Source organism: Heloderma suspectum, chromosome 7, assembly GCF_057233095.1.
Source record: "Heloderma suspectum isolate Gila_16-S chromosome 7, 16-S_ref, whole genome shotgun sequence".
NCBI classification, from domain to species: domain Eukaryota; kingdom Metazoa; phylum Chordata; class Lepidosauria; order Squamata; family Helodermatidae; genus Heloderma; species Heloderma suspectum.
The window spans coordinates 24,595,837-24,622,822 of NC_139464.1; the positions used below are offsets into that span (position 1 = coordinate 24,595,837).

A 26,986-nucleotide genomic window follows, 5' to 3' on the forward strand; every position below is an offset into this window, starting at 1 on the left:
GAGCCAGGTGTCTTGAACCCAGAAGCACATTTTACTAACTGGATGAATCGAATAGTAGCACAGTCCATCTGTATATCTGGGAAGTTGTGAAAAGGCCCAGGCCATACGCCTCTGTTGTATCCTGTTCTCTTCTGCTATTAATTTCCAAGAGTATTCATGCCACAGAGGAGATCTGCTTTTGTTCCTCATGTTCACCCTCTGTGTCACCCATTAATGGTTGCCTCTTCTTCAGCTCCCGATGATATTTAGCCATGAGAGATGCATAGATACAACCATATGCTGCTGCCACTACCATCATGATACACACAATGCCACAAACCACCCCAGCTATTATGACTGTGCCAATGGCCCGGCGCACACTGACAGGCCGGTATCGTTGCTTCTGGGGACAACCCACACTGGGCTCCTCTTCTACTTCAGGGCTTGTTTTAGGCTTGGGAGCTGTTGGGCTTCCCTTATTGCAAGGAGGGCCAATATTGTCCAGCACAGTAGAGCTGTTCTCATCCTCCAGTTGGGAACAGTAGTTAAACATCTCCATGGGCACCATGCGCATATCCTTCCCCCGCAGCTCCTTAGGCAGGGTGCATGTCAGCTGGTCTATCTTTCCTCCTATCCCACAAGAAAAAAGAAGTGCACTTAGTACTTTGTCTTGGTGTTGGACCATACCATGTTCAGTGCAATAATCTATTTCTGTACAGCTGTTTTGGCTGAATACTGAAATATACTGGAGTGATCTCTACTTCTCTAGTTAAATATTTACCCATTACGGGTCAAGAAATGCAGAATTATAGAGTGAATCATTGTTACAGTGAAACTTTGCTATTAGCTTCAGTAGGTTCATCCAGGAATACTCTCATTGTTTAAGAGTGGCTAACAAGCAAGTCAAACAGTTAAAACATTAAAATAAAACAAATAACAAAAACTTAAATTCAACTATCACAACACCGCAGTAACAGCAACAAAAATTCTGGAGAAATTCTCAGTTTAGACTAGCACTGAAAGCCTTCAAAAGGGCCGTGTGTTCACCAAGCAATAACAAGTGAGCAATGATGGTGGCAGGTGAGCTTCATTGTGGAGGGCACTGCAAAAAAAAAATTCACAACTAAAAAGGTCCTGTCTCTTTTATCCACCCACCAAACCTCAGAAGTATATTTATTTTATTTATTTATTTACTTATTAATCGCCCACCTGGCTGGTCACCCAGCCACTCTGGGCAATGTACAAGCATATAATAAAACAGTTTAAACCAATAAAATTCTACAATAAAAACATTTTCTAAAATACCCTAACCCACCCCAAATGCCTGCCTGAACAATCACGTTTTTAATGCACGGCGAAAGCTCATTAAAGAGGGGGCATGGCGGAGTTCCCTAGGGAGGGAGTATATATATGGGAGGAGGTAATTGTTAAAGTAAGCTAGTAGGTTAAGACCAGCCCAGAAACAAATTGGCAATCAATGAAGGTGGAACAAAATCAGAGTTATTGTTAACTGTCCAGTTAATAATCTTTCAGCAGCATTTTGGACCAATGGAAGTTTCCAGGCACTTTTCAATGGTAGCTCCCATGTAGAGTGCATTATAGTGATCTAATCTGGAAGTTATTAAAGTATGAATGACCATGATTAGGTCTGTTTTCTCCAGGAATAGTAGAGATACTTTTCTGGAGGTTCCTAGTGTGCAGCCAGCATACTAGGTTACGCAAGTTAAAAGTAATCATTGCCACATGAGCATCCAAAAGCAGTGCTGGATCCCCCAAATGTAAACCTGTGTCTTAAGGGGAGTAGCTCCATCTAAAGCTGACTGTACTCTTATCCCTGGATCAAATGATCCCAGCAAACAGTACTGTCGTAACTGGATTAAGTCAACTGATGTCTAGAAACTGGAGACCCAAATGAAAGATCTACAAATGATGTTATATTTGGTCAGATAACCGTCAACTCATAATATTACAAAGGAATTGGATATAACAGAGGATAATGTATTTGAAAGACAGAAGGCATTTATCTAGGTGAATGAGGGCCTAAGTGTGAGACACCTGAACAATCTCAGGTTATGGGGATAGCTGACTTTGTGGAATATGCCTCTGGAAATGGAAAATGGAGGCTTAGCCATTACGTTCCTTCCCCTTTCCCCCCGGCCTTATAACTACCAGTGGTGTCAACAGTGCAGGTCTGATGGTTCTGAGATACTAACTCATTCAACTCAGAAACCAGGGATCTTTAGCGGATCAGAATCTCCTGAATCATCTGTGGCTAAAATGGGAGACCCCTGTATCCATCAGCGAAGAGATATTGGTTGCTCCTCTAAGAAATCACTCTACCTTGAGCCATCCATTTCTTCCTATTTCAGCACAATGCAAGGTGAATGTCCCATAAATTGCTAATTATTTTTCTGTCTACTAGCAATTTATAAAGATGTTTAACTTGCCTTTGGCCCCCAAATGGGCTCGCTAGATGACTCAGAAGAAGAATTTGAATTCTAATAATTAAAATCGCACACGTAAAGGTAATTAGCCAGTACCAAAAATGGTGGCAGCAATTGCAGCTCTTGTAGCACAGGAGATGTTGCATTAGCAGTTAGAAATGCTTAACATTTCCCATCCGGTAATATTGCCAATTAATTGACTCAAAAGTTACTGTCAATTAGCACATCAGTGACCTTTGAGATATATGCTGTTGAGCCATTTTTACAGATGGGAGGGCTTGGACACAAAATGATCATGGCCAGTGAATCCCCATTAAGAGAGTGGAAACCAAAGTTTACTTGTGGGCACAGTAAAGTGGTAGAGCTAAGCTCCAATCTTAAAAGTTCAAAAGCCAAACCCCATAATAAATTCTGGTATTTTCCCTGTGTTGTTTGATGCTCAGCACTAGTGAAATTGCATTTTTATGGAAAATATTTGAATGCGCTCCGTGTCATTATTTTTACACTCTAGCTATCTTTTTTCTAGTGTGGTGAGTTGTGATCAGCAAGTTCAGAAACCGTAAAATGATCTAATGGACTTGACCCCCTCCCCATCTTGATCCCCTCAAAATAAATTTACCTCTGGGAGACAGAATGACTTGTCAGTATCTGCAAAAAGTACTTTGGCTGAGAAGGCACTTGCAATCCACGCTACAATAATACACCACTGTGACATAACAGCAGAATTAAAATGCATTGTGACTATTCTCCTGGTCCAAGAACAAGAATTTAGGTCAGCCTGATCTGTCCAAAGTGTGTCTTCTATCTAGCTCCTTCTTTTCAGCCCTATATAGCCAGCGAAGTCTAGCAGTGAATACCCTTCAGTACTGATATTTAGACGTTTTTCAAATGGTACCTACCTCGGTAAGAGAACCATTCCATCCAGTATTTGAAGTCTCTCAGGTTGCAGTCACATTCCCAGGGGTTGTCTCCAACTTGCAACTGCTGCAGGCTGACTAATGGCTCAAAGGTCACCCTGTCCAAATTCTGCAGGCGATTTGACCTGAGGGAAAGCCAGTGGAGAGAGGGCAGGTCATCAAAGATGCCTGAGGGGATTTGAGCAAGCCCATTGATGGAGAGATCCAACTGACGCAGAAGAGCAGTGTTCTGCAGAAGATCTTTGTCCAAACTCCTGATGCTGTTGTTCCTCAGCTGTAGCTCAGTGAGGTTCACTAGGTCTCTGAAAACATTCTCAGGAAGTTGGTCTAAGAAGTTGTTGGAAAGATCCAGTCTCTGGAGGGCAGAGAGATTGGAAAAAGCCTGTCCTGGCAAAGTGTTTAGCTGGTTGTTGAGGAAAAGAAAAGTCCTGGTATTTATAGGAATGTCCAAGGGTACAGATGAAAGGCCCAAGCCACTACAGTCCACCTCCAGAGTACCGCTGTTGCACTTGCAAGAGGAGGGGCAAGCAATGAGGGACTCTGCTGCACAGAATGAAAGCCAACAGGCAAGCACTACACAAGAGAAGAGGGAAAAATGAACACATATTAAAACACTCTCAGTGACTGCACGTACGCACTGTTTCACTTACGAATGTTGCTTTAAATTGCAGCAAGATCCAGAAGTGTCATCATAGCAGTATCCAATGAAAAGAATCCACCTCCTGGCCCAGGGGATAGTCTCTCAACACACTCAGTTCTAGCTTTACATCACCAGTTGCATGTATGTATGTTTGTTTGTTTAGCCCCACCTGTTCAGATAGACATCAGTGCTTCCACTTAAAAACAAACATCTCCTCTTAAAGAAGGTAGTATGATCAGATTGGTAGGCAAATGAGCTTTCCCACAGATGAATCCTTGTACTGCCAGATGGATTCTCACATTGCGAGCTTCCTTTCAACCTTTTGTGAGTTAGCAGGGCTGAGGAATAAACATCCTTATAGTATCGTGGGGAAGAAAGATCAGTGTACTCCAGAGGGCTTGCTGTGAAATTTAATAAACACAATGAAACTAAACATGGTTGGAGAACAATCCAGAGCTACCTGTATATTGTCCTCATCATCTAAGGCCCTTCTCCAGGTGCCTTCTCTGAGGGAGCTTTGGGGGGCGGCAACAAGGGAGAGGGCCTTCTCAGTGGTGGCCACCCAATTATGGAATGATCTCCACAGTGAGGCCCACCTGGCACCAACATTGTCTTTTTGGTGCCAGGTTAAGACTTTCCCCTACTCTCAGGCATTTGGCAGCATATAATAACATTTTTAACCCGGTCCTGGGATTTCTTATTGTTACTTGTTAAAATGGTGTGTGTGTTTTCTGTTTATATGTTTGTGTGTAAATGGCTTTTATATTATGTATTTTAAATATTTTTAATCTTTATAAACCGCCCAGAAAGCTTTGGCTATTGGGTGGTATAAAAAATGAAATAAATAATAGTTCCGTTAATAGTTAATTAGATAACTTTAAGGTATTCTTCTTAAAGCAAAAATTATCCACTCAATGTGTTTTTTTGATAGTATTATTAATAGACAGGGCTGGTTTCGACTCCAGCAGCTGCTTTATTTTAATGTATGTTTTGTTTTACATTTCTAAGATGCAGCTAGTGCTAAAGGGCGGCATATAAATTACCAAAACACATACTAAATAAGGAACATCTAAACGAAGACCAAAAGGTGAGATGAGGCAGGCTAACAAGATACACCTTGTACCATTTCCTGAAGGTCAACAAATAAGCACTCAAACGATAACAGTACAGCAGGCATCTAGTTCCAAAGATATAATCCCCTAAAGAGAATGGATGCTCTGCTATCAGCTTCCCATCATGGAATAACAAAACCAAAAGAAAAAGAGGGTTCTACCTGATCTTAATGATTTTCTTACCTCTCAGCTAAGTGAATTCACATCTGCATATGTCCAGAAGATGCTATTTAGTGCTTCTACACCAACTCTCCTAACTGAAGTTATGGGTTGGGTTCCCCAACCTTTTTTGGGCCGGGAGGCACATTTGGAATTTTGGGAGTGTTGTGGATGCTCTCAGAAAATGGTTACCATAGTGGATGTGCCCAGTCACAAAACACCCATTTCCTAGGAGGCAAGCTGGTGAAGCTAAAAGAAAAATAATGTTCCCATGACCTAAGTACAAAGCAGAGGCGGGGTCTGAGTTCCAAAACACAAAACCATGTTTTTGAACCCACAGTTTTCTGTTCCAACACCCATTTCACAGAAGAACAAACTGATGAGGCTCAGAGACAAGTAACATGGCCAAGAATCTTAGCACAAGGCAGAGGTAGGATCTGAGCCACAAATGCCAAATCACGTATTTCCTCACGCAATGCATAACAATTTCAGGCAAACGTGATGTTTAGAGAAACTCACACAGACAGAGGCAAAACAACCCCCACATCCCCCCACACACACACATACATGCACAAAACCCAGGCGAAACAAACATCACACACACATATGCAAAAAAGAAAACAACAACAACCAAGGAAAAGACCACACACGTGCTCACACACACGCGCGCGTGCATGTGACAAAAGACACCACACGAAAACAGTCGAACAAACCAGATAACATATACACATTTAAAATGTTTAAAATCTATTAGGAAGGGCAAGGAGCCTGGCTGGCACCAAGAGAGGTGACCATGGGCACAATTTGGCCACAAAGACCATGTTGGGGAACCCCAGGCAAAAGCCAAAATAGGGGTGGTCTGTAGTGCACTTGCAGACCTCACAGCTGCCTTCCTACCAAGCAGGGGTCAAGGTCAACAGCATAGATGTTACAATGTGCCCTGAAAGGAGATCTGTTGACACAAGTGTTTTTGTCTGGCTAGAAGTATTTAGTTTCACTCCGGCATCTCTGTCTATGGATGTAGGATGATGCTTGAACGAACAAGAGATAGAAGAAGTGACATGAGTCATTCAAGTGATCCTGCCTTTCTTGGATGCTTGGCAGAAGTACCATATTAATAATACAGTGATATCTGTGATGATGAGAGAACATTTAGTTACGTTGTGTACAGAGAAAGGTGAGAATATATCAGGTAAGGCTATATGGGTGACACTCTTCTATGTTTTAATCAAATGCCTTCCGGTCTGCTAGCTGCTGGCTGAGCTCCTGTGTGATACCACCATTAGTGATGGCACACTGCTGCCTCTGTCAGAGATCTAGGTTCATTCAGGAATTTAATGTACATCAAAACTCTACGGCTGGAAGAATGGCCAAGAGAGGGAGGATCCCTGTTACTTAAGTTGCTGAAGTACAGGCTCCAACGTTATACCTGTGCAAAAACAATAGTAATGCCATGGTGTGATTAAGTAGGGATACAGATATGTGTATTCAGATCTAAAAAGCCATTTTATTTGTGGATGCTCAGCAGAGCAGCAAAATAGTTTTCATCCCATGAAAAGCAGCAGTAGCTACTAGACAATAGTCTAAGTGAAATATTCAACATACTGTATGCTCTTATGTCAAGTAAAGGTAATGTTACTTTGTGGGATGTTCAGAACTCTAGTAAGATGATCCAGGAATATAAGATTAGACCAGGGCTCAGTGGCATCTAGAGTAAATAATTTATAATAGCAATCTAGGAGGCAGGGGTGTATAACAAAGGCAAGGCTCCTAGGCAATAGGAAATAATTCCCTCAGCAAATTTCATTGACATCTTGTATTCTGACCCCTAGTCACACTTTTTTGTTAGAGTCTATACCCCCTGCTTAGCTTAACTGCATGTATCCTCATTAATGAACCCTTTTCATAATGCACTGCAGAGATTGCTTGGTGGTTCATTGAAGTACACTTAACCTGCCTTTCACTTCTACTGCTTCTGCTTTGGAGTTGCCACATTCTTAGATTCTGGAGCTGATGCTCCAGCAATAATTCTTTACTGAGAAGATGAACAAGATAAATTCCTTTGGAAGCAATTAGTTGAAAAGAGTAGCTGGAGTATGCATGCATGTATTTTGCTGTATACATAGTGCTCTGCTGCTGCTGTTGATAACTTATATTTCTCTAGCACCATAACACATCACAGCTTCTCTGACCTCACACTGCCAGAATCACCATAAAGAACATGGAATCGAGCCACCATAGGATGCTTCACAAATGATACCACCTATCCTTTCGCTTTTGACATTTGCAAAACGTGAATGTTTTAAACATTTGAGTATAAATAGCCCTTAGAAATGTGGCTATTTAATTTGAATGGTCTGGTGAATACATAGGACATGGCTCTCATGAACAGAATGTGGTTTTCTAGATGTGTATTATTGGTCACCTATCATTACCACCCCCTTCATGGATCACTGCCTTGTTGTGGCGAAGGGGCTTGCATAACTCAGTGAAGCCATAAGCTATGCCGTGCAGGGCCACCCAAGACAGACAGGTCATGGCGGAGAGTTCTGACAAAATGTAGTCCACTGGAGAAGGAAATGGCAACCCACTCCAGTATTCCTGCCAAGAAAACCCCATGGAACGTATCACAAGGCTAAAAGATATGACGCCGGAAGATGAGCCCCTCAGGTCGGACAGTGTCCAATATACTACTGGGGAAGAGCAGAGGGAATTTCCAAGTAGAGCCAGAAAGAGTGAATCGGTTGGGCCAAAGCCGAAAGGACACTCAGCTGTGGATGTGTCTGGTAGTGAAAAGAAAATCCGATGCTGTAAAGAACAATATTGTCTAGGAACCTGGAATGTAAGATCAATGAATCAAGGTAAGCTGGAGGTGGTCAAACATGAGATGGCAAGACTGAACATCGACATCTTGGGAATCAGCGAACTAAAATGGACAAGCATGGGCGAATTTAATTCAGGTGACCATTATATCTACTACTGTGGGCAAGAATCCCTTAGAGGAAATGGAGTAGCACTCATAGTCAATAAAAGGGTGGGAAAAGCAGTACTGGGGTACAATCTCAAAAACGATAGAATGATCTCAGTACGAATCCAAGGCAAACCATTCAGCATCACAGTAATTCAAGTCTATGCCCCAACCACTGAGGCCGAAGAAGCTGAGGTTGATCGGTTCTATGAAGACCTACAACACCTTCTAGAACTAACACCAAAAAAAGATGTCCTCTTCATCATAGGGGATTGGAATGCTGAAGTAGGAAGTCAAGAAATCACCAGGATAACAGGCAAGCATGGCCTTGGTGTACAAAATGAAGCAGGACAAAGGCTAATAGAGTTTTGCCAAGACAACACGCTGATCATAGCAAACACTCTTTTCCAACAGCACAAGAGGCGACTCTACACGTGGACATCACCAGATGGTCAATATCGAAATCAGATTGATTATGTCCTTTGCAGCCAAAGATGGAGAAGCTCTATACAGTTCAGTAAAAACAAGACCTGGAGCTGCCTGTGGCTCAGATCATGAGCTGTTTGTTGCAAAATTTTGGCTTAAATTGTAGAACGTAGGGAAAACCACTAAACCATTCAGGTATGACCTAAATCATATCCCTTATGAATATACAGTGGAGGTGATGAATAGATTTAAGGGATTAGACCTGACAGACAGAGTGCCTGAGGAACTATGGACAGAGGTCCGTAACATTGTTCAGGAGGCAGCAACTCAATCCATCCCAAAGAAAAAGAAATGCAAGAAAGCAACATGGCTGTCTGAGGAGGCTTTACAAGTAGCTGAGGAAAGAAGGGAAGTGAAAAGCAAGGGAGAAAGGGGAAGATATACCCAACTGAATGCAGATTTCCAGAGAATAGCAAGGAGAGACAAGAAGGCCTTCTTAAATGAACAATGCAAAGAAATCAAGGAAAACAACAGAATGGGAAAGACTAGAGATCTTTTCAAGAAAATCGGAGATCTCAAGGGAATGTTTTGTACAAAGACGGGCATGATAAAGGACAAAGAAGGCAGGGACCTAACAGAAGCAGATGAGATTAAGAAGAGGTGGAAAGAATACACAGAAGAACTATACAGGAAAGATCTTAATGTCCCTGATAGCCATGATAGTGAGGTCACTGAACCTGAGCCGGACATCCTGAGCCGGACTTGAGTGAAGTCAAGTGGGCCTTAGGAAGCATTACTAACAACAAAGCTAGCGGAGATGACAGTATTCCAGCTGAGCTATTTAAAATTCTAAAAGATGATGCTGTTGAAGTGCTGCACTCAATATGCCAACAAATTTGGAACACTCAACAAGTTTTCCACAAGACTGGAAAAGGTCAGTTTACATTCCAATTCCAAAGAAGGGCAATTCCAAAGAGTGTTCAAACTACCGTACAATTGCACTCATTTCACATGCCAGCAAGGTGATGCTCAAAATCCTACAAGCTCGGCTTCAGCAGTATGAGAACCAAGAACTACCAGAAGTACAAGCGGGGTTTCGAAGAGGCAGAGGAACTAGAGATCAAATTGCCAACATTCACTGGATCATGGAGAAAGCAAGAGAATTCCAGAAAAACGTCTATTTCTGCTTCATTGACTACGCTAAAGCCTTTGATTGTGTGGATCACAACAAACTGTGGCAAATTCTTAAAGAGATGGGAGTACCCAACCTTACCTGTCTCCTGAGAAAGCTGTACGAGGGTCAAGAAGCAACAGTAAGAACTGGACATGGAACAACTAACTGGTTCAAAATTGGGAAAGGAGTATGACAAGGCTGTATATTGTCGCCCTGCTTATTTAATTTATATGCAGAGTACATCATGAAAAACACCGGGTTGGCTGAATCACAGCTCGGAATTAAGATTGCCGGGAGAATTATCAACAACCTCAGATACGCAGATGATACCACCTGAATGGCAGAAAGCGAAGAGGATCTCAAGAGCCTCTTGTTGAGGGTGAAAGAGGAGAGTGCAAAAGCTGGTTTGAAACTCAACATTAAAAAAACGAAGATCATGGCATCTGGCCCCATCACTTCCTGGGATATAGAAGGGGAAGAAATGGAAGCAGTGACAGATTTTACATTCTTGGGCTCCAAGATCACCGCAGACAGTGACTGTAGCCATGAAATTAAAAGACGCTTGCTCCTTGGGAGGAAAGCTATGGCAAACCTAGACAGCATAGTAAGAAGCAGAGACATCACCTTGCTGACAAAGATTCATATAATCAAAGCTATGGTTTTCCCAGTAGTAACGTATGGCTGTGAGAGCTGGACTATAAGGAAGGCTGAGCGCCGAAGAATTGATGCTTTCGAACTGTGGTGCTGGAGAAGACTCTTACGAGTCCCCTGGACTGCAAGGAGGTCAAATCGGTCGATCCTAAAGGAAATCAACCCTGACTGCTCATTGGAAGGACGGATACTGAATCGAAAGCTCAAATATTTTGGCCACCTAATGTGAAGAGAAAACTCCCTGGAAAAGACTCTGGTGCTGGGAAAGATTGAAGACAAAAGGAGAAGGGGACGACAGAGGATGAGATGGCTAGATAGCATCACCAATGCAATGAATATGAACTTGAGCACGCTTCAGGAGAGAGTGGAGGACAGGAAGGCCTGGCGTGCTATGGTCCATGGGGTCACGAAGAGTTGGACACGACTTAATGACTGAACAACAACAACAATCATTACCACAGAAGAACATAGCATCTAGACTTTCCCCTCAGAGTGTGTGGCCTTCCTAGCACTACAAAATGGTGGGGGGTTGGGTTACCATTGGAAAATGTATAATATGGGTTGGTGTGATTATTAAAATGTAGACATAATTTTTTTTTTAAGCATTGATTGTGAAAGGTGATAGAACCATCCATACATCTTGTGTATCCTTTTGTCATTAGGAGCAAGATGGTACCACCATTCTGCGTCTCATAGAAAGAATCTGCAAGCTAGAGCAGGATCCTCCCTTGTAAAGTAAAAAACACTTTTTTTTTCCTTTCCCATTATTTGAGAGTCAGGGGCTGGCCTCCTGTTTAGCAAACAACCTGAACAGTACTTACAGCTAGTTTCTCTCCATGTCAGGGAAAGCCTGTTGCTCCACCAGTAGCCTCCACTCAGAGACAACATGATGGTTGCTGTTTTCCCCACGGTATCTTATGCCTGCCAGCCAGGCTGGCACACGTTCTTGCAGGACTGAACAGCAATCTGGCTAATCTAGAAGACAAAAGCAGAGCAAAAAGCATATGGCTGTCAGGTGTCTAACAGAATCATATCTAGGTCTAGAAGAGACCTCAGTAAAGTTAGCTGTCCAAACTAATAGGCAAGGTGAGGTTACTTTAATAAGTTTGTTTTAAAGCTACCCACAGAGGATTGGCAGACAGTAGGAATGCCTCCAAAATGGTGCTAGTTTGGTGTACTTATGCAAGTTTCCTAGAGCAGTCCCAGCAATTGCTCTAGGAATTCTATATGCAATGAGCAGGCATGATATCATCTTAGTGCCTCCCAATCATTGATGGAGGAAGAGGAGGAGTGGGTCGTGGAAGGGGCAGCAAAAAGGCTATTGCCGGCCCTCCTACCCATGGATATGATGAAACCAAATTCTAATGTACCACAAGCAGAGAGTAGAAATAGCCAAGGTGTACTGAACAAGTGGTATTCATTGCTAGATCAGTGCAGGCATATTGGAGTTTTGCAGCAGGGAAGTCACCTACAAATATTTTAAACATAAAATAAAATGAAGTTTAGGCATAGAAGTGGGTGGGAGGGGGTTGTATTGCATGGTTAGTAACTAAACGTATAAGAAACAGTATCCAGTATGTATCTCTAACATTGCCTGTACCTGTGTTCTACACAAAAAAATGCAGTAGCAATAAATGTGCTACCTGGAGGAAGTATTGCATTTACAAAATAACAGTTTTGAGGGGTGAAAAAATACAGTGTCCTTGCAAAAGAGGAGCAGCCTTGAGGGAAGACTTACAGATTACATGCAGCAATCGAGAAATAAGCATGCATTCATTGGAAGGGGAGAAATTGATTGTGCAGAAAGACTTGAAGTATCCCTTTTGCATTCTATCCCTGGCACTTTAAACTGGAGGAGTGTTGGCAATCACCTGTCCACCCGGTGGGCAACGTCATATAGAGGGGAGTAGCAGTGGGAGAGCTCTAGGGAGCATTTGAATCTGCCCTGTGCCTGCCTTGCATATAGTTTGTCTATGTGTTAAGTTCAGAATATGGTTCCTAATCGGAGGCTTTTTCCAGCCGAGTTGAAGGAATCCTCCACCCAACCTGGACTCCTCTTTTTCATCCGCAAAGGCTGCCACACTCCTGTACATATTGACACACATGACTTTCCAAGCCTTGTTAGTTAAATCCAAATACCTTGTACAGAGTCCTGAGTGCTTCAATTAATTTGTAATAAGAGAAGTCCCAGCCAGCTTTAAGCCTGTCTGGAAGCTAAACCTTCTGACCTGAACATCCAGCTCTCTTATCCCAGATGTGTGCAACTGCTCACTGGCAAGAGGAAGTCACTCGTCATATGCTTAGAAGCACATTCAAGGTAAGTTCACACTGTATCTTAGTGGTAGAACACATGCTTTGTATGAAGAAGGTCCTAGGTTCAATTTTTGGCATTTTGGGGTAGGGCTGGGAAAGACTCCTTTCTCAATCTCTGAAGAGCCATTGCCAGTTGATATAGCCTGTACTGAGTTAGATGGACCCATGCTCTGACTACGTATAAGTATCCTATTTGATGACTCCAGCACCAAGTGATATTCCATATGTTTGTGGGCCATCACAGATCTAATACCACGGACAGACCTTTCAATGTCACTTCAAACAAAATGCTGTTCAATAGTTAAGGCAGAGTACAGTACAGGAAGGCCTGGCGTGCTATGGTCCATGGGGTCACGAAGAGTCGGACACGACTGAACGACAACAACAACAGTAATCAAGTATAGAAAAATCAAGGGATGTACATGCTAGGATCATTTCACAAGTTCCAAGGCTACCTCCCATGCCTCCAGCATTCAAAATAAGTTCAACAATAAAACCCTGGTGAATCCCAAATGCGCCACCTAATCCAACAATTTCTCCATGGTCAGCTGTGGTGATGCACCTGCATTGTGTGGCTTGCAGGGACCAGAAGCACTGAAATCAGTGCTTCAGGGCCCCAGGGGGAAAATAAGTAAACAAAATGTGTATGGTCATTCCCTAGGAACAAGCTTGGGCTTTTTTTGTGCTGACAAACTTCCCTTCCCCTGTCATCCCTTCAGGATGGTAGAGTGGATTTAATGCGTGCAGCGGGGATGCCCATCTCCAGTGAGGGTGGGTACTGAAATCTTAATCATGCAGCAGCTGAAGAGTGGAAGAATGAAAGGAGACAGTTATGAAGTGGTGGGGGAATGGCAGGAATTACATTTTAATCTAAAGGAGATATGTGTATATGTCTATGCATACTTCCTAATTAGAAGCCCCCGTGACCATTGGTTTTGTCTCCTGATAATCATAATGAAACACCATGACAACAGGTCCTCCCCCTGCCCTTCAGCTACCAAAAGCAGGGGAAGGAATGCGGGGAGGGGTCACTGTTTCTGGGAAGCATCATTACAGCTCCTCCTTCTGCTCTTTCAGGTTCATTCAGGGGGCAGTTCTGCAACCCACCCACCCACTCCTTCACTCAGGTGGGTGAGAATGCCCACTAGAATCGGACCTCCCCTCCTCCTTCCTCCCCCACCCCCCTTTCCCCATTCTTCCTCCATCTGCTCCTTGAAAATGTTATGTCTCCCTTTTGCCTTTATTTTTAGATTTGTATAATGTACCCGAAGCTCGGTCCACATCTTTCACTTTCCCCTCCTCCTCCTCCCTCCATTCATTCATTTATTTTGATGGGCAATCAAATCCTCCCAAGGCTCTTAAATTTACACAGCACAGAGGGCAAGAGGATTTGGTGCAGTTCGCAAAAGCTGTTGAGAGAGATAATCTGACACGAGGATGCAGAGGTGAAAGATATTAAGAACATTTATAAAAGATCTGCTTCCCCCTTCCCCCTGTCACAATGTGTACACACACACACACACACACACACACACACAGCCCACCTTCAAAAAAATATAATTGAGTTGAAATCTGTCCTTGCACCTTATTGCAAAAAGCCTCAAGCCCCTTTGTGCCAGGGTGCAGGGCTCCCACTCCAGGGCTCTTAATCAGCCCCTAAAGCATCCTTTGGTCATCCTCCTTCCATGTCCTCCTCTTCATTAAGCCAGGGTAGGAGCACTTACCTGGAGCTGTTCTTCCCTGCCTGGGTTCTTGCCAAATTCTACCTTCTTTCCTCTCTTTCTCTGCCTCCTTTATTCCCAGCAAACAGGCTTGCTGCTCTCTGAGTCTGTGTCCTATTTAACTCCCCTACCCCACAGGAACCAGCGGCAGAGTTAAGCTGACAGCCACAGAGACTTAGCTGGCTGCTCTGGCTGGCTGGGTGAGAGAGTTGATCAGTTTCAAATCCTGTTGTGGAATGATTCCGTCCTCCTTTCCCTGAGCTATTAGGAACTGCCTGCCACTCTCTTTGCCTCATTCATTCCCACCTGCATAACTCAGTCTGGTTTTGCTTGGGTTGTTATTATCACAGCTGGCTCAGATGTTATGGACGACCCACCTGTACGGCTGGGGCTCGAGTACAAGCGAAGGGAATACACGTTTCAGAAGGACAACTTAAGGCTCCCTCCTACCTGTTTGTGTTGAGAACTTTAAGGCAGAAAATGTCTGGATTTCCAAAAAAGAAAGGTGCTGGCACTCAAGTCTGACTGGAAACCATGTCAGCCTCTAACTGGAACCTCTTTCCCTGAATTCTGTGAAAATTGGCTGTTACTGTTACTTAAGGCTGGTTCACACATCCATGTTCATCACTCGATGATCATGATAATTTGCCAGGGGGTGCTTCCAGACAGAGGGCTCCTAGCACTACCAATCAAAAGGCATTGTGCAACTATTCCATCTTATTCTACTTACTAGATTTTTTTCTGGTAAGAAAAGACAGAAAAAGTGGCAGGAAACACAAGAGGCTTACAAACTGAAGATGACAATGTCTGGACCTCCTGTAAAATTCCATGAATGAGGCAGGGCAATTGCACAATAAAAGCCTTGTAGGGAAGAACCCTGTGTTAATGGGCCATTACGGATTGCATATCTGTTGCAGGTTTCGTATGATCTCGCATCATATTGAACACGATGCTTTTCAATGGAGTCATTTCATGCATTCAGCTGTTACTATTATTATTTAGATTTCTTAGACAACGTCCTCAAAAAAAACAACTAAAAAAGACTTGTATATTACAACAAAAATTAAAACATGCAAAAATGTAAAACAATTTAAAATGGCTAAAAAGAATTAATAAAATACCACAATCTGATTTAAAAAAAACTAAATCAACAAGCCTGGGTATAGAGGAAGGTTTCAACTTGGCACTGAAAAGATGACAATGCTGGCGCCAGGCAGACCTCACTGGGGACAGCATTCATCAATTATTCAGCAATCTAGTGCAGAAAAACCTGGTGATGTACACAAACTGAAGGAAAGGCATGCTGCATGTTTTCTGAGGCACCATCTTTGTAATAGCTTCATATCTTCCAGGGCTGTTCCTTGGCATTAAAAACAAATTCCAGGAGTGAGTTCTGATGAATCCTTGCTCAAATTAATCAACACGATGGCTCAGTTTAGCCCCCTGCCCCAAGGGCCCAGCTATGAAATGTGAAGAAATAACAGTGAAGAAGCTGCTTCTGAGTATGTGCAAAGTACATTTCCTGCATTACTGAGCCATCACAGCATTACATATATTTCTTTCCCTTTCCCCCCCCTCTTTCTCTCTCTCTCTCTCTCTCTCTCACACACACACACACACACACACACACACCTCTCTCTCCCTCTCTCTGATCAGTTGGCAGGAGTAGTGGGTATGACTTCCAGGCATCTCTGGGCCCCATCAACTTTCCTTTTAGAAATTTAAAACTGTCATGTCAGGTTAGCATGCTTTTCCTGAAAGTGGCTCTGTGCCTTAAAAAAAATATTTACATCTATTTAAACATCAAGATTCATTCTGATATAATGGCTTATCTGGAGCACATTGTACATAATAGCAAACATTTGGGAATGATAAAATTCCATTATGATTAATAGTTCTTTACATCCATCATCAATTTCATCTGTCACTCATGATTACTATTATTATACAACTGCTTAAAAGTATTCTTAGAGAGTTAAGATGACAATCTTTTAACCAACCTATATATCAGAAAACAACAAATGTATCCCATCTTTTTAATCCATCAAGCATTAGAATTCTACCATCTCTACATTTGATCAGATAGGCAATTAAAATCAGGCAAAAGATAACCAATGCTTTTTTTAATAGCTGGAGAAGTAATTTTTGCTTCCAAAAATTGTTCAGTGACTATTTGTGTAGTGCTTCAGGAGTTAAAGATCTATTTCTCATGTTCTTACTTTCCCAACATCTTTTGGAAGCCTCATCAAAATGGATCTAATGGAAACAAAATATCTTTAATTATTCTAGATATTTCTGTCCAGAAACCCAGAGTCTCTGTGCCTTTAATAGTAACAAGACAGGAAGGAATTCTACAAGTATATCCTTTGCTGGAAAAGAGATACAATCCTAGGGAAAGCTGAACCTGTTGAATTCCTGCTCCTCCTACATTGGAGGCAAGTTTAAGGAACAGAGCAGGAGTGGGAAAACTTTTTTCATGTTGGACCAGTTTGCATGTTATGATAAGCCACCCTGAAAATGGGTTGTTTGTTTGCTTGCTAACCCATGTTACTCTCGATAGATGATCAGGTGCTCTGAAGCTTGTCATGGCTTGTTTCCCCCTTAGTCCTCTTGACCACTCTCAGCACGTATCCCATGGGTCTTTGTGCCACAACTTCAGCAGCTAATCTGCTAGTACCCTAATGAGCACAAATGCACTCACTGGAGGAGTAGAGTTTATTTTGTAGATACTTTTTTCACCTTCAGGGAGATTTATGCAAATGTAACTTCTTTTTCACCTCCAGGGAGATTTTGTTAATTTTTTTAACTTTCGGGGCTACATTCACTAAAGTGCAGTAGTTACTGCAAAGAAGTGCAGTAGTTACTGTAAATTTGCACAAATCTTCTCAATAGTAAAAAAAAAAAAATTGCGCAAATCTCCCCAAAGTGAAAAAAACCAAAACAATAAATATGCTCAAATGTCCTATAAGGTGAGAAAAAATAATGTTAAATATGTGCAAATCTCCTAAGGGTGGGAAAAATAATAGTTACATTTGCACAAATCTCCCCAAAGATGGGGGGGGAGCTAAATATGCAAAAAAAAGTTAAATATATGCAAATCTCCCCAAAGGTGGAAAATACCCCATTAACTATGTGTAAATCTCCCCGAAGGTGGGGGGAAAATGTGTTGCTGTCTAGGGAGGTACTGATATATCAGAGGAGGGGCTGATGGCAAGGGAGGCAGGAGATGGCACTACCAAGATTGCAAGGAGCAACCGGGTTTTTCGTCCTTCTTGTTAGGTGGCTCTGTAGCCCTTTCCAACAAGCCATGCATAAGCCACTCTTTTAGTTTCGCTCATCTCCACAAGCCACTTTGAAAACAAGCCAGTCGGAACAACCCAGCAACAAGCCTTGGGGTTCTCAGAGTGGTTTGTGTGTGGTTAACAAATGATGCTGAGGAAATCACACCGGGTTCGGGTGTCACAACAAGCCACCTTGAAACAAACAAGGGTGACAACCCACGATGGTTTGTCACGTCATGCGAATCAGGTCACAGACCTGGTTTATATGATCAAAGGATGGTTAATATGCCACGGTGGCCTCTTAACCACCCTGTACATGCCAGTTGCATGCTGAAGAGATTAGCATAACCCTTGGCAGCCCAGCTTGCTGTGTTGTGTGAACCTGGCCAGGGTGGCTTGTTGCCTTGGGTAACAAGCCAGCCAGAACCCTACAATAGCCCATGGGTTCTGGGTGGCTTGTTACCCACTGTCTTTTTCTTCTTCTCACTTAATATCATCACCACTCCAGGTGTTTCTCTCTTAAGAATCCTGAGGGGGAGAGAGGGAGAAAGAAAAAACTGTGATGTGGTGATTTTAAGATCATCACGATCCACACTCTTTCTCTCTTCCTCTCTTTTTCTTACATTCACACACACTCCATCCATTCTCTCTCTCTCGCACGCAGCCCTTCTGCACTGCTGTGCTGGCACTCTGTAAAATGCCTCAAATTCCTTTTTTCTCTCTCTTCTCAGCTTTTCTCCCCCTGCCAGCCCATTTTTGCTTCTTCCCTGGCCAAAGACTTGCCAACTCCTCAGATGCTTCTGACGCATATCAGTTCAGCCACCACTGGTAGAAGGAGAAAGAAAGAGAAATGGGGAGGTGTGCAGGTCCAAACATGAGCTTGGAGGCCCAACCGTGGAGTGTGGCAGCTAGTGTCTTTCTGTGTTGCTGTAGCAAGACACCGTGTTGCTGTAGCAACTACAGCTCATGGTTGGACCTCCAAGTTCACGCATGTGCCTGCCAAGTTACTTCCTTGTTCTCCTTGTGGCAGCGGCTGGTATGGGAAGGTACAGGAGAACCTAGGGAGTGCATAAAATAAGCCCGAGGGCCACATGTGGCCCATGTATTGACCACTTCTGGAATAGAGCCTTTGTCAGACAAAAAGCAATTCTAGTTGTCTTGCTGCAGCATCCTCTATATCAATAGCCTCCAGTTGGTGTGTCAGAAGGGACTCATAAATGGGTCATGACTTGACCTAGGGTGGATTGCAGCAGTGGTGCCTCTACCATTTTCTTTCTGTGTTTGGTTGAAGGGATAGAGAAAGACAGTGAGAGGGTGACAACATGTAAAGGAGAACAGATCTCCTGCACCTTGAACAGTTTCAACAGGCACAGCTTTTCTCACCCCAGTATGGCTAGTTGCATCTACTGAAATTCCATCTTCCATCAACTATTAGAAGCACAGGAGCCCTGTACCCCCTTACATCTGGCAACCCTTGAGGCAGACGTAGGAAGATAGTCAGGTATGGTTAAAAAATTAAAACTGAGTCCATTATTGCAATTAAAGGTAGACTCTGGGTCTGAAATAGTTGAATACTGTTGCTCAGCATAATCTTCCTCTCTCTTTACAAATGTGAGAGTTCAGATCAAACCATGCTGGGCACATAGTGAGGAATATCTGACCCAAACTGGGAACTGTGTGTCTAGATTAGGTATTATATTCTGATACAATAAAGGCTAATGTTACAGCAGCATGAACCACACATGGCAGCACAGGGTGGATTGTGTCTTTAAAAGCTCTGACCTGTACTGCCATCTCAAATGGTTGAGCTTGTAGCTAAGCATTGCTGTGCAGTGACATTTAAATATGTAGTCACATGTCCCTGAACAAACATAGGGTATAAATCTGGAGAAAGTAAGGTACAGCATAAGGCTGCAATCATAAACATATTTATGTGGAACTGGAAGTCTCCCTTAAAATCAGTGGGATTTACTTCTGAGTAAATGTGTGTCAGATCAGAATGTAATTTCCTGTTAAAATCAATGAAATTCACTGTGGGAACTGGTGGTTGTGTGAGCTTGCTTTTTGGACATGGAATTTGATTATGTATGGCTCTTTGGGCCCTTAAAACTTGGTGGCTTCAGAGGGATTTATAACCTGATTTTATGTTTATTCAGACCCAAGTCCTGCTGAGTCCAGTGAGATCTTTTCCAATTAAGGCTGCCATCTTTAGAGAGTAAGTCACATTGATTGAACTGATTTGCTTCTGTGTAAATGTTTTCAGTATTGTGCTGCCCATGTTTTTAGGATCTCAGTCATTAACATGTTTTTCACAGGATTGCACTTGTGGGTACAGGATTTGCTTCGCATTTTAGAATATTTTAAAACTATGATCATGCTGTGAAATAAAAACATGAGTATAAAGTCATCCACTCACATTGTATCCAGACAGTCAGACACTCCCACACATAATAATATAACACTAAGTACATGAGACCATATGCACACGCATCAGAGAGTGGCACTAAAGTACTTCTCAGTTGCTTTAGTCTTTTATCAAAAATTCAGCAGAGTTAGGCAAGGGAGAGAGAATGCTTTAAGGAGATTATATCCCAATATCTCTCTCCCCCTCCTCCCCCTCCCATGCATGTGCAAACATGTGGATGCTCTTGCTTATATTTTGTCCATCATGACAACCCCAGATCCATTCACAGAAGACAGGGGAGGTTTGTGATGTCCTATTTCAGTGCATGAGAATAACCATTTGGCCTTCATAGGGTGTTATTAGGATGCCCTAAGATGGCTTGGCAGAGGATGAGATGGCTAGATAGCATCACCAATGCAATGAATATGGACTTGAGCATGCTCCGGGAGAGAGCGCAGGACAGGAAGGCCTGGCTTGCTATGGTCCATGGGGTCATGAAGAGTCGGACACGACTGAACAACTGAACAACAACAAAGATGGCTTGGCATGCTTTCGTGCAACATGATGAAGTGAACCTGCAGAACTGATACTCAAAATAATCCTTGGAGTGTCCTTTGGTTGTTAGGAAGCTCAAACATGTTTTTCCATAAAAGGACTGGGGCCTGTTTATTTATCCATTCATCTAGACATTGGTCTTCAATTGGTGGGTCATGATCTAGTTTGGGTCACAGCCTGAGCTAAGAGAGGGGGGGAAACAAGATGGACAGAGAGAGAAAAGGAGAAAGAGAAGAGGTGACCTTGATAGATCTAATAAAGATAGCAATAATACATGAAATAGAAAAGTAGAAATGGGTCTTATTTTGCATGTTAGGTTAACACTATAGTAGGTCACTAAACTTAGAGGGGTTAGGCTGCTCAAGCGGAAACACTGTGGACACGTAACAAAAATGTAATGACACACACCTCCATCCAATCCCTGTGGGCAAGTGGCTCAGGAATGAATTAATCTCTGCTATAATCAGAGACCTGCCCAGACAAATACTGCCCAAAAGAATAATCCCCTTTTAATCTTAAAATGTCTTAAAAAGCAGCCCTTTCTTGCTTTATGGTTATATATTTCATACTTACATTAGTAGCTGGAAAATAAAAATCTCCAATGATTCAGTTAAAGGGCATGTTGATACATCACACTGCATTTAGAATTGGAGTATGGCGGGTTATCCAGGTTCCTCCCCCCACTCCACCTCACCCCCTGATTCTAGGCATGTCACCTGGTGCCAGTGTAGGGCATCAGCTGGAAAATTCAACAAATAAATAAAATGGCTTGCCCAGGGTCTTTGCTTTCTTGCTTGCTTGCTTGCTTGCTTGCTTGCTTGCTTGCTTGCTTTCTCTCTCTCTCTCTCTCTCTCTCTCTCTCTCTCTCTCTCTCACACACACACACATACACAGATTTATAGTTTCAAATATATTAGCAAAAATGTTCAGATAGTATTCTGGCCAATTGTTCAATAAGAAGAACATCATTTCCTGCCTTCTAGACAATGAAGGGAAACGACTGTTATGACTGATTAACTGATCAATGAAGGAGCAGAGTTTCAAATATCCTGCAAATGCCTTGGTCCCAAAGCATTTATAACGCTTTATAAGTAATGACCAGCACTTTGAATTGTGCCTGGAAACAAGCTGGTAGCCAGCATAGATTGAACTAAACCAGAATAATATCCATAGAAAAATGGATTAGAAGAACTCAGCTGCTTAAATTCTGTCAGATAACTGTTAAAGGAATAGGTGTCCTGTCAGGAAAAACATTTCAACCCTATGTCTCCAACTCTGTGTAGGAGTTATATTCATGTAATATCTTTCTGTCAAAGGATGATGCTCTAAAGATGTGGACTTTGGTACAAGAAGTGCTGGGAGACGGTTCAATTGATTTTTTGAACTTGGGGGGTTGTTGTGGGTTGTGACTGCCTGTAGGGAATCAATCCAGTAGGTAAGGCTTCTTCACGACCCTTCCAGATGTATCTGTTTGCACTTTCAGTGTTTCATGTTTGCAGAAATAATGCATGATACAGTCTAATCCTCATTGATGCATGCAAGTCTTTTTTATTGTGGTCCATGTCAAAGAATTTTATCAAAGATTCTATAAAACCTTTGTTATAAAGTTAGGATTCACCCCTTCTGTCTCTGGACAAAGTGTGATTCTCTGGGAATTGCTGGTAAAGTTTGTGAGATATTTTTTTACATGGTATGAATGGAGGAATTATTGGGATATGGATGTACAGTGCAACTTGTTTGTAGTGTTGATGATTCTACCACAGTTGTTGTTGTTGTTGTCATTGTCGTTGTTGTTGTTGTTATTATTATTATTATTATTTATTACATTTCTATACCACCCCATAGCCAAACATTTCTGGGTGGTTTACAGAAGTTAAAACATTAAAATACAATATGCAAAGTTTAAAAGGCATTTACAAAATCCATTTACATAAAAGCCGTTTACATTTGTTAATTGCCCACATCCCGGGTAATTACCCTAAAAGGGACTGCAACTCTGTCTGGAGCTTAATCATGCTGAGTGGAGCTAGAAAATAGGGGACTTGGACTCATTTAAAAATCTAAACCTGGGGTCTTCAACATGGTGCGGATGGAACCTCTCTGTGTGCCTGCTGAGCTCTCTGCCCCTCCTGATTTTTATTTTCAGGGGTTTAAAAATTAAAAAAAAAAACACTGCAGAGAGAAGTGCTGTCCTCCAATGTCACCGTTATCGTGTTCCAAAGTGTGGTTTTGTGTTTTGGAGCTCAGACTCCATCTCTGCCTTGTTCTTGGGCAGTTAGGGTTTTTTTTAGTCTCACCCGTTTGCCTTCAGGGAAATGAGTATTTTGTGACTGTCCATGCCCACCATGAATGAGCAAGTCACCCTCTGGTGGTCATTTTGTGAGAGTTCCTACAACATACTATCAAAATTCCAAATTCGCCCCCCCCAATCCAAAGAGATTGGGGAACCCTGATTAAATAAACGTGTCTGGTTTGTAATTATTTTGAAGCTTTGTTGAAATTAATTAGACTTACTCCCACCTAAGCATGCATAGGGTTGCAGCTTAGATATTATTTCTGCTGATTAAGAAGCCATCACGGTTCCTCCTAACCAGGCTAAACTTTACAAGCTAAAGGAAACTGCTCTGTTTTGGGTGCACAACTGCGAAGGCTTCGCGATTTGGGAGGAAAACGAAGAAGCTTCTCACAATTTCTCCTTCTGCATTACTGAGGAGCAGGTGCAGGTCCTGTTGAAGCAGCAGAAGCAGGAGACAGTAGGACATGGGCAGCTTACCATTTCTGTCTCCGACCAGCTATGTCACACTCTCTGATTCAGAAACAAAAGGCAGGCAGAACAAACGAGAAAGACCACTTCTTCCTAACATGAGCCAACTTCTGCGGCCTTTGTGGTATGTGCCAGGAGCAAACACACAACAGTTGGTAGAAAACGCACAAATAAATGTGCTTGGTTTGCATAATTAGCAAGCAGTTTACATAATGTGCACATTAGGTTACTCAGATTTGGGGAGTTGGCATACAACAGCCTTAGGTATGTTACATCATGTTAAAAGATACAACAGGTTATGATAACCCAAAATCTAAAGTACCACAACTCTCTATCCCTTAAATTATGAATGTTTAGGATTTTGTCATAGGTTTAGGCCAGGTCTGAATTTTAGCCTGTTTTAAGCTTGAATGCTCTCTCCATTTTTGCTGCCTCCAGATAGGCAGCAAAATCAGGAGGTTTATTGAGCCTCTGCCGAGCCACCACACATGGCTGGTGGGCTACATTTGGCTTGGTGGATCAGAAGTGGCGCAGGCCTGGTTGGGTTGCATCAGTTGCTATATGGCAAATGTAGCTCTTGCTGTGACATTTCTTGTGCTAACGCAGAATTTGTTTTCTATGACGATGGTGTACTGTGAGATCAGTGTTTGTTTTCTGTGTTGATGAAAAATCCTCTCAAAATTATTCCCTGAAATATTTTGATTACCTGGTTTGTGGGCCACCTCCGTTCATGCATGTTGTTTACTGGTTATGGTGAGAGGTATAGCACCTCATGAATGAGCAAAACAACACAATGTGGTACCCTATATATTAGTATTGCTTAATGTGTGCATACTCAGGACCTTTTAAGCTTTGAGGGTTAAGTGTTTACAGGTATAACATCTTAATATATATTGTCCGCAGTCTGATTTTATCTGAATGCTTATTTGCTTTAAGTTGTAAACTGCCCCAAGCCTGAGGGACTAGAGAGGAGACTGGATATTCCATTTTCATATTTTCATATTTTCAGAAATGGATAGCACAACGTGAGCTATCCAGCTCAGGATAGCCAGGAAGTCCCCAATTCAAACCTCACCTGAGCCACAAACTCTCTAGGTGGCATTAGGCAAACTACTATTATTTCAGACTCAACTCCCTGTTTGTAATATGGGGATATCAATACTGATCTACTTTACAGAGCTGTTGTAAGGATTGCTGAGATAACATACGTGAAGCACTTGGAACACTTGGAATTCACTATATAAATGTTCAGTATTTGTATTATTCAAACAATAAACCTGCAGTGTGAGCAGGCATTGATGTTAGCACCCAGCATACTCGGGCAGCTGCCAGGACTCACATGTCCCAGCCGGGGCCCATGAGGGCTAATGCCTTACCCAGGCCGCTGCTGCTGTTCCACCCAGCATTGCCACTGTTTCCCACTGCCACTTGGGGGGCCCTGGTGTATGTGCAGGTGCTGGCACTGATGGCACAGGCAGTGGCACTGGACACCAGGCATTGCATTGTGGGAGGGCATCAGTGAGGGAGGGGGAATGGTGGCAGGGCCCTGGTCAGCACTGGTGGGGGGGATCATTGGCAGCGCTCTGCCGATGCTCACTCAAAGCCAGCACTGTCCCTGAGTAAGAGGTAAACTGCTTGCTACATCTCTCTTCAAGCAAGAATAACTCTTTACTATTGATTGTAAGTCCTTGACAATGCTCTCAACAAACCTATAAGACATTCTCAGATGTTCTTGCAAACTAATGAAGATGCAAAATCTGCCAAAGAAACTGGTTGTTGTGAATTGTAGCCCCAGCCCTATCCTCAAGGGAATACTTGAAGTCAGAAAGTTTCTGATCTTTCCTAGCTTTGAATACCTTTAAATAAACAGACCATATGCTCATGTTATGCACAATATCATTATTAGCTGAGTAGAGCATTACTTCAGGCAGTTAATTAGGAATTATAATCCTCACCATCTCAGGCATTTCTATAGACTTCTAAAGATTACATGCCATCATTTGAGTCAGACCTCACTCCCAGAATCTGCTACAGTGCCAGCTTTCAGTCCTGGAAAATGCAATTGGATAATGCCTCTGGGCACATGAAGAGTGTATTTCCATCACCACCCTATAATAACAGCCACCATACATCTGATCTTGATTAAGGATCAGAGTTTGAGCCCAAAGACAGGGATTATAACTTGTACCTCCTTTTAGAAACTAACAAGGGTGTATATTCTACAGAGGCAGTGGTATGTAAGTAACTTAATATTAGTCATGGCTGGTCACTCTTAGGATTTCTGCTCTGAGTGCTCAGCCCAACACCGCCACTAAGCAGTCGTAGCTCTATGGTCATCATATGGATTATTGATTCATTGATCAGGTGAATTTGGATCCTGCTTTTTAACTGAGGTCTTCAAGGTGATTCAAAATATTAACAAAATGCAGTTAATACATTAAACCATACACTTAAAACAAAACAAAATAAAAATATCCCAGCCTGACTCCCTCTCTCTCCTGGAATCCTTCCCACAGGGCTGCCAAGCACCTCTGAAAAATCAGTGCTTTAAGAATGATTCACCTAAAACTGGGTATTTTTCAAGACTAATTAATCTGCTTCTATCCCTTACCCCAGGGCATCTGTACACCAGCCTAAAATCCTGCATTTAAAACAGGGCTTTCTGCTTCCGTTTTAAATGCAGGATCACGACTGACTCCCTTTACACGCTCTTCTTTTCCCCCGTCCCCTTCCCCCCCCTTTCTCCCCCGTATCTGAGTCTTCCATTATCTTTCATTAATCTCGCTCCTCTTCTTGCCACTTTAACTCTTTTCATGGAAGAAACTGAAGCAAAACACAATGGGGTAATTTGATAACTCATTATCTGCAATCTATTTAAAAATGGAACAAAGGGCATTTAGTGCAGGAGACACCCTGGAGGGTCACAACAGGATCACTGCATCATGTAAAGAGCCCTCAAACGTCCGTGAAGGAGCAATCTCAATTGCAGGATAAAAGCTCCGTGTGAAGGAGCCCACAGAACCAATGCAGAGTAGTGATAATAAAATGCAGGAAGTGGTGGCAATCTGGAGACCCATACAATCTGAAACAGGGGTCAGATCACTTGTAATATGCAGTGTAGTCTAGAGGGGCTTCCAGATGTGGGTGGCGGTGTAAGTGTTGGACACATTGAACACTCACACATAAGCACTGTAGTGATTCAGAATAGATTAGCAGAACCAGGAAGTGTGGCACAGCAACTGTGGCATAAAATCAGTGATGGCAACACCAACCTACTGTGTAACAGGGACCTCTTTTTTGAGGTACTTCCTGTTTTGCTTCCTGTTCTAGTGCTACCATTGTTGAGGAAGCTGCTGTCTGAAAGTGCTCTAAGGGGTAGCCCACTGAGTGAAATGTACCCCATCAGGCATTATAAAAGGCTGGCTATGACTGTTTATCACAAAATGTATCTCAGGATATAAGGGCTCCAGTTCTAGAG

At 42.5% G+C, this 26,986-nt stretch overlaps 2 protein-coding genes across 2 annotated transcripts in view; one reads left to right on the forward strand and one right to left on the reverse strand.

The window, feature by feature from the left end:
* Nucleotides 1-26,986, forward strand: part of CACNA2D4 (calcium voltage-gated channel auxiliary subunit alpha2delta 4) — a 204,852-nt gene that overhangs the window by 109,654 nt on the left and 68,212 nt on the right. The gene's annotated exons all lie outside the window — the stretch shown is intronic.
* LRTM2 (leucine rich repeat transmembrane protein 2) lies at nucleotides 155-11,358 on the reverse strand. The gene is made up of 3 exons (XM_084809318.1): nucleotides 11,292-11,358; nucleotides 3,323-3,913; nucleotides 155-609 (listed from the first exon to the last, which is right to left on the reverse strand). The coding sequence occupies exons 1-3, from the start codon at nucleotides 11,356-11,358 to the stop codon at nucleotides 155-157; spliced, it is 1,113 nt and encodes a 370-aa protein (XP_084665444.1).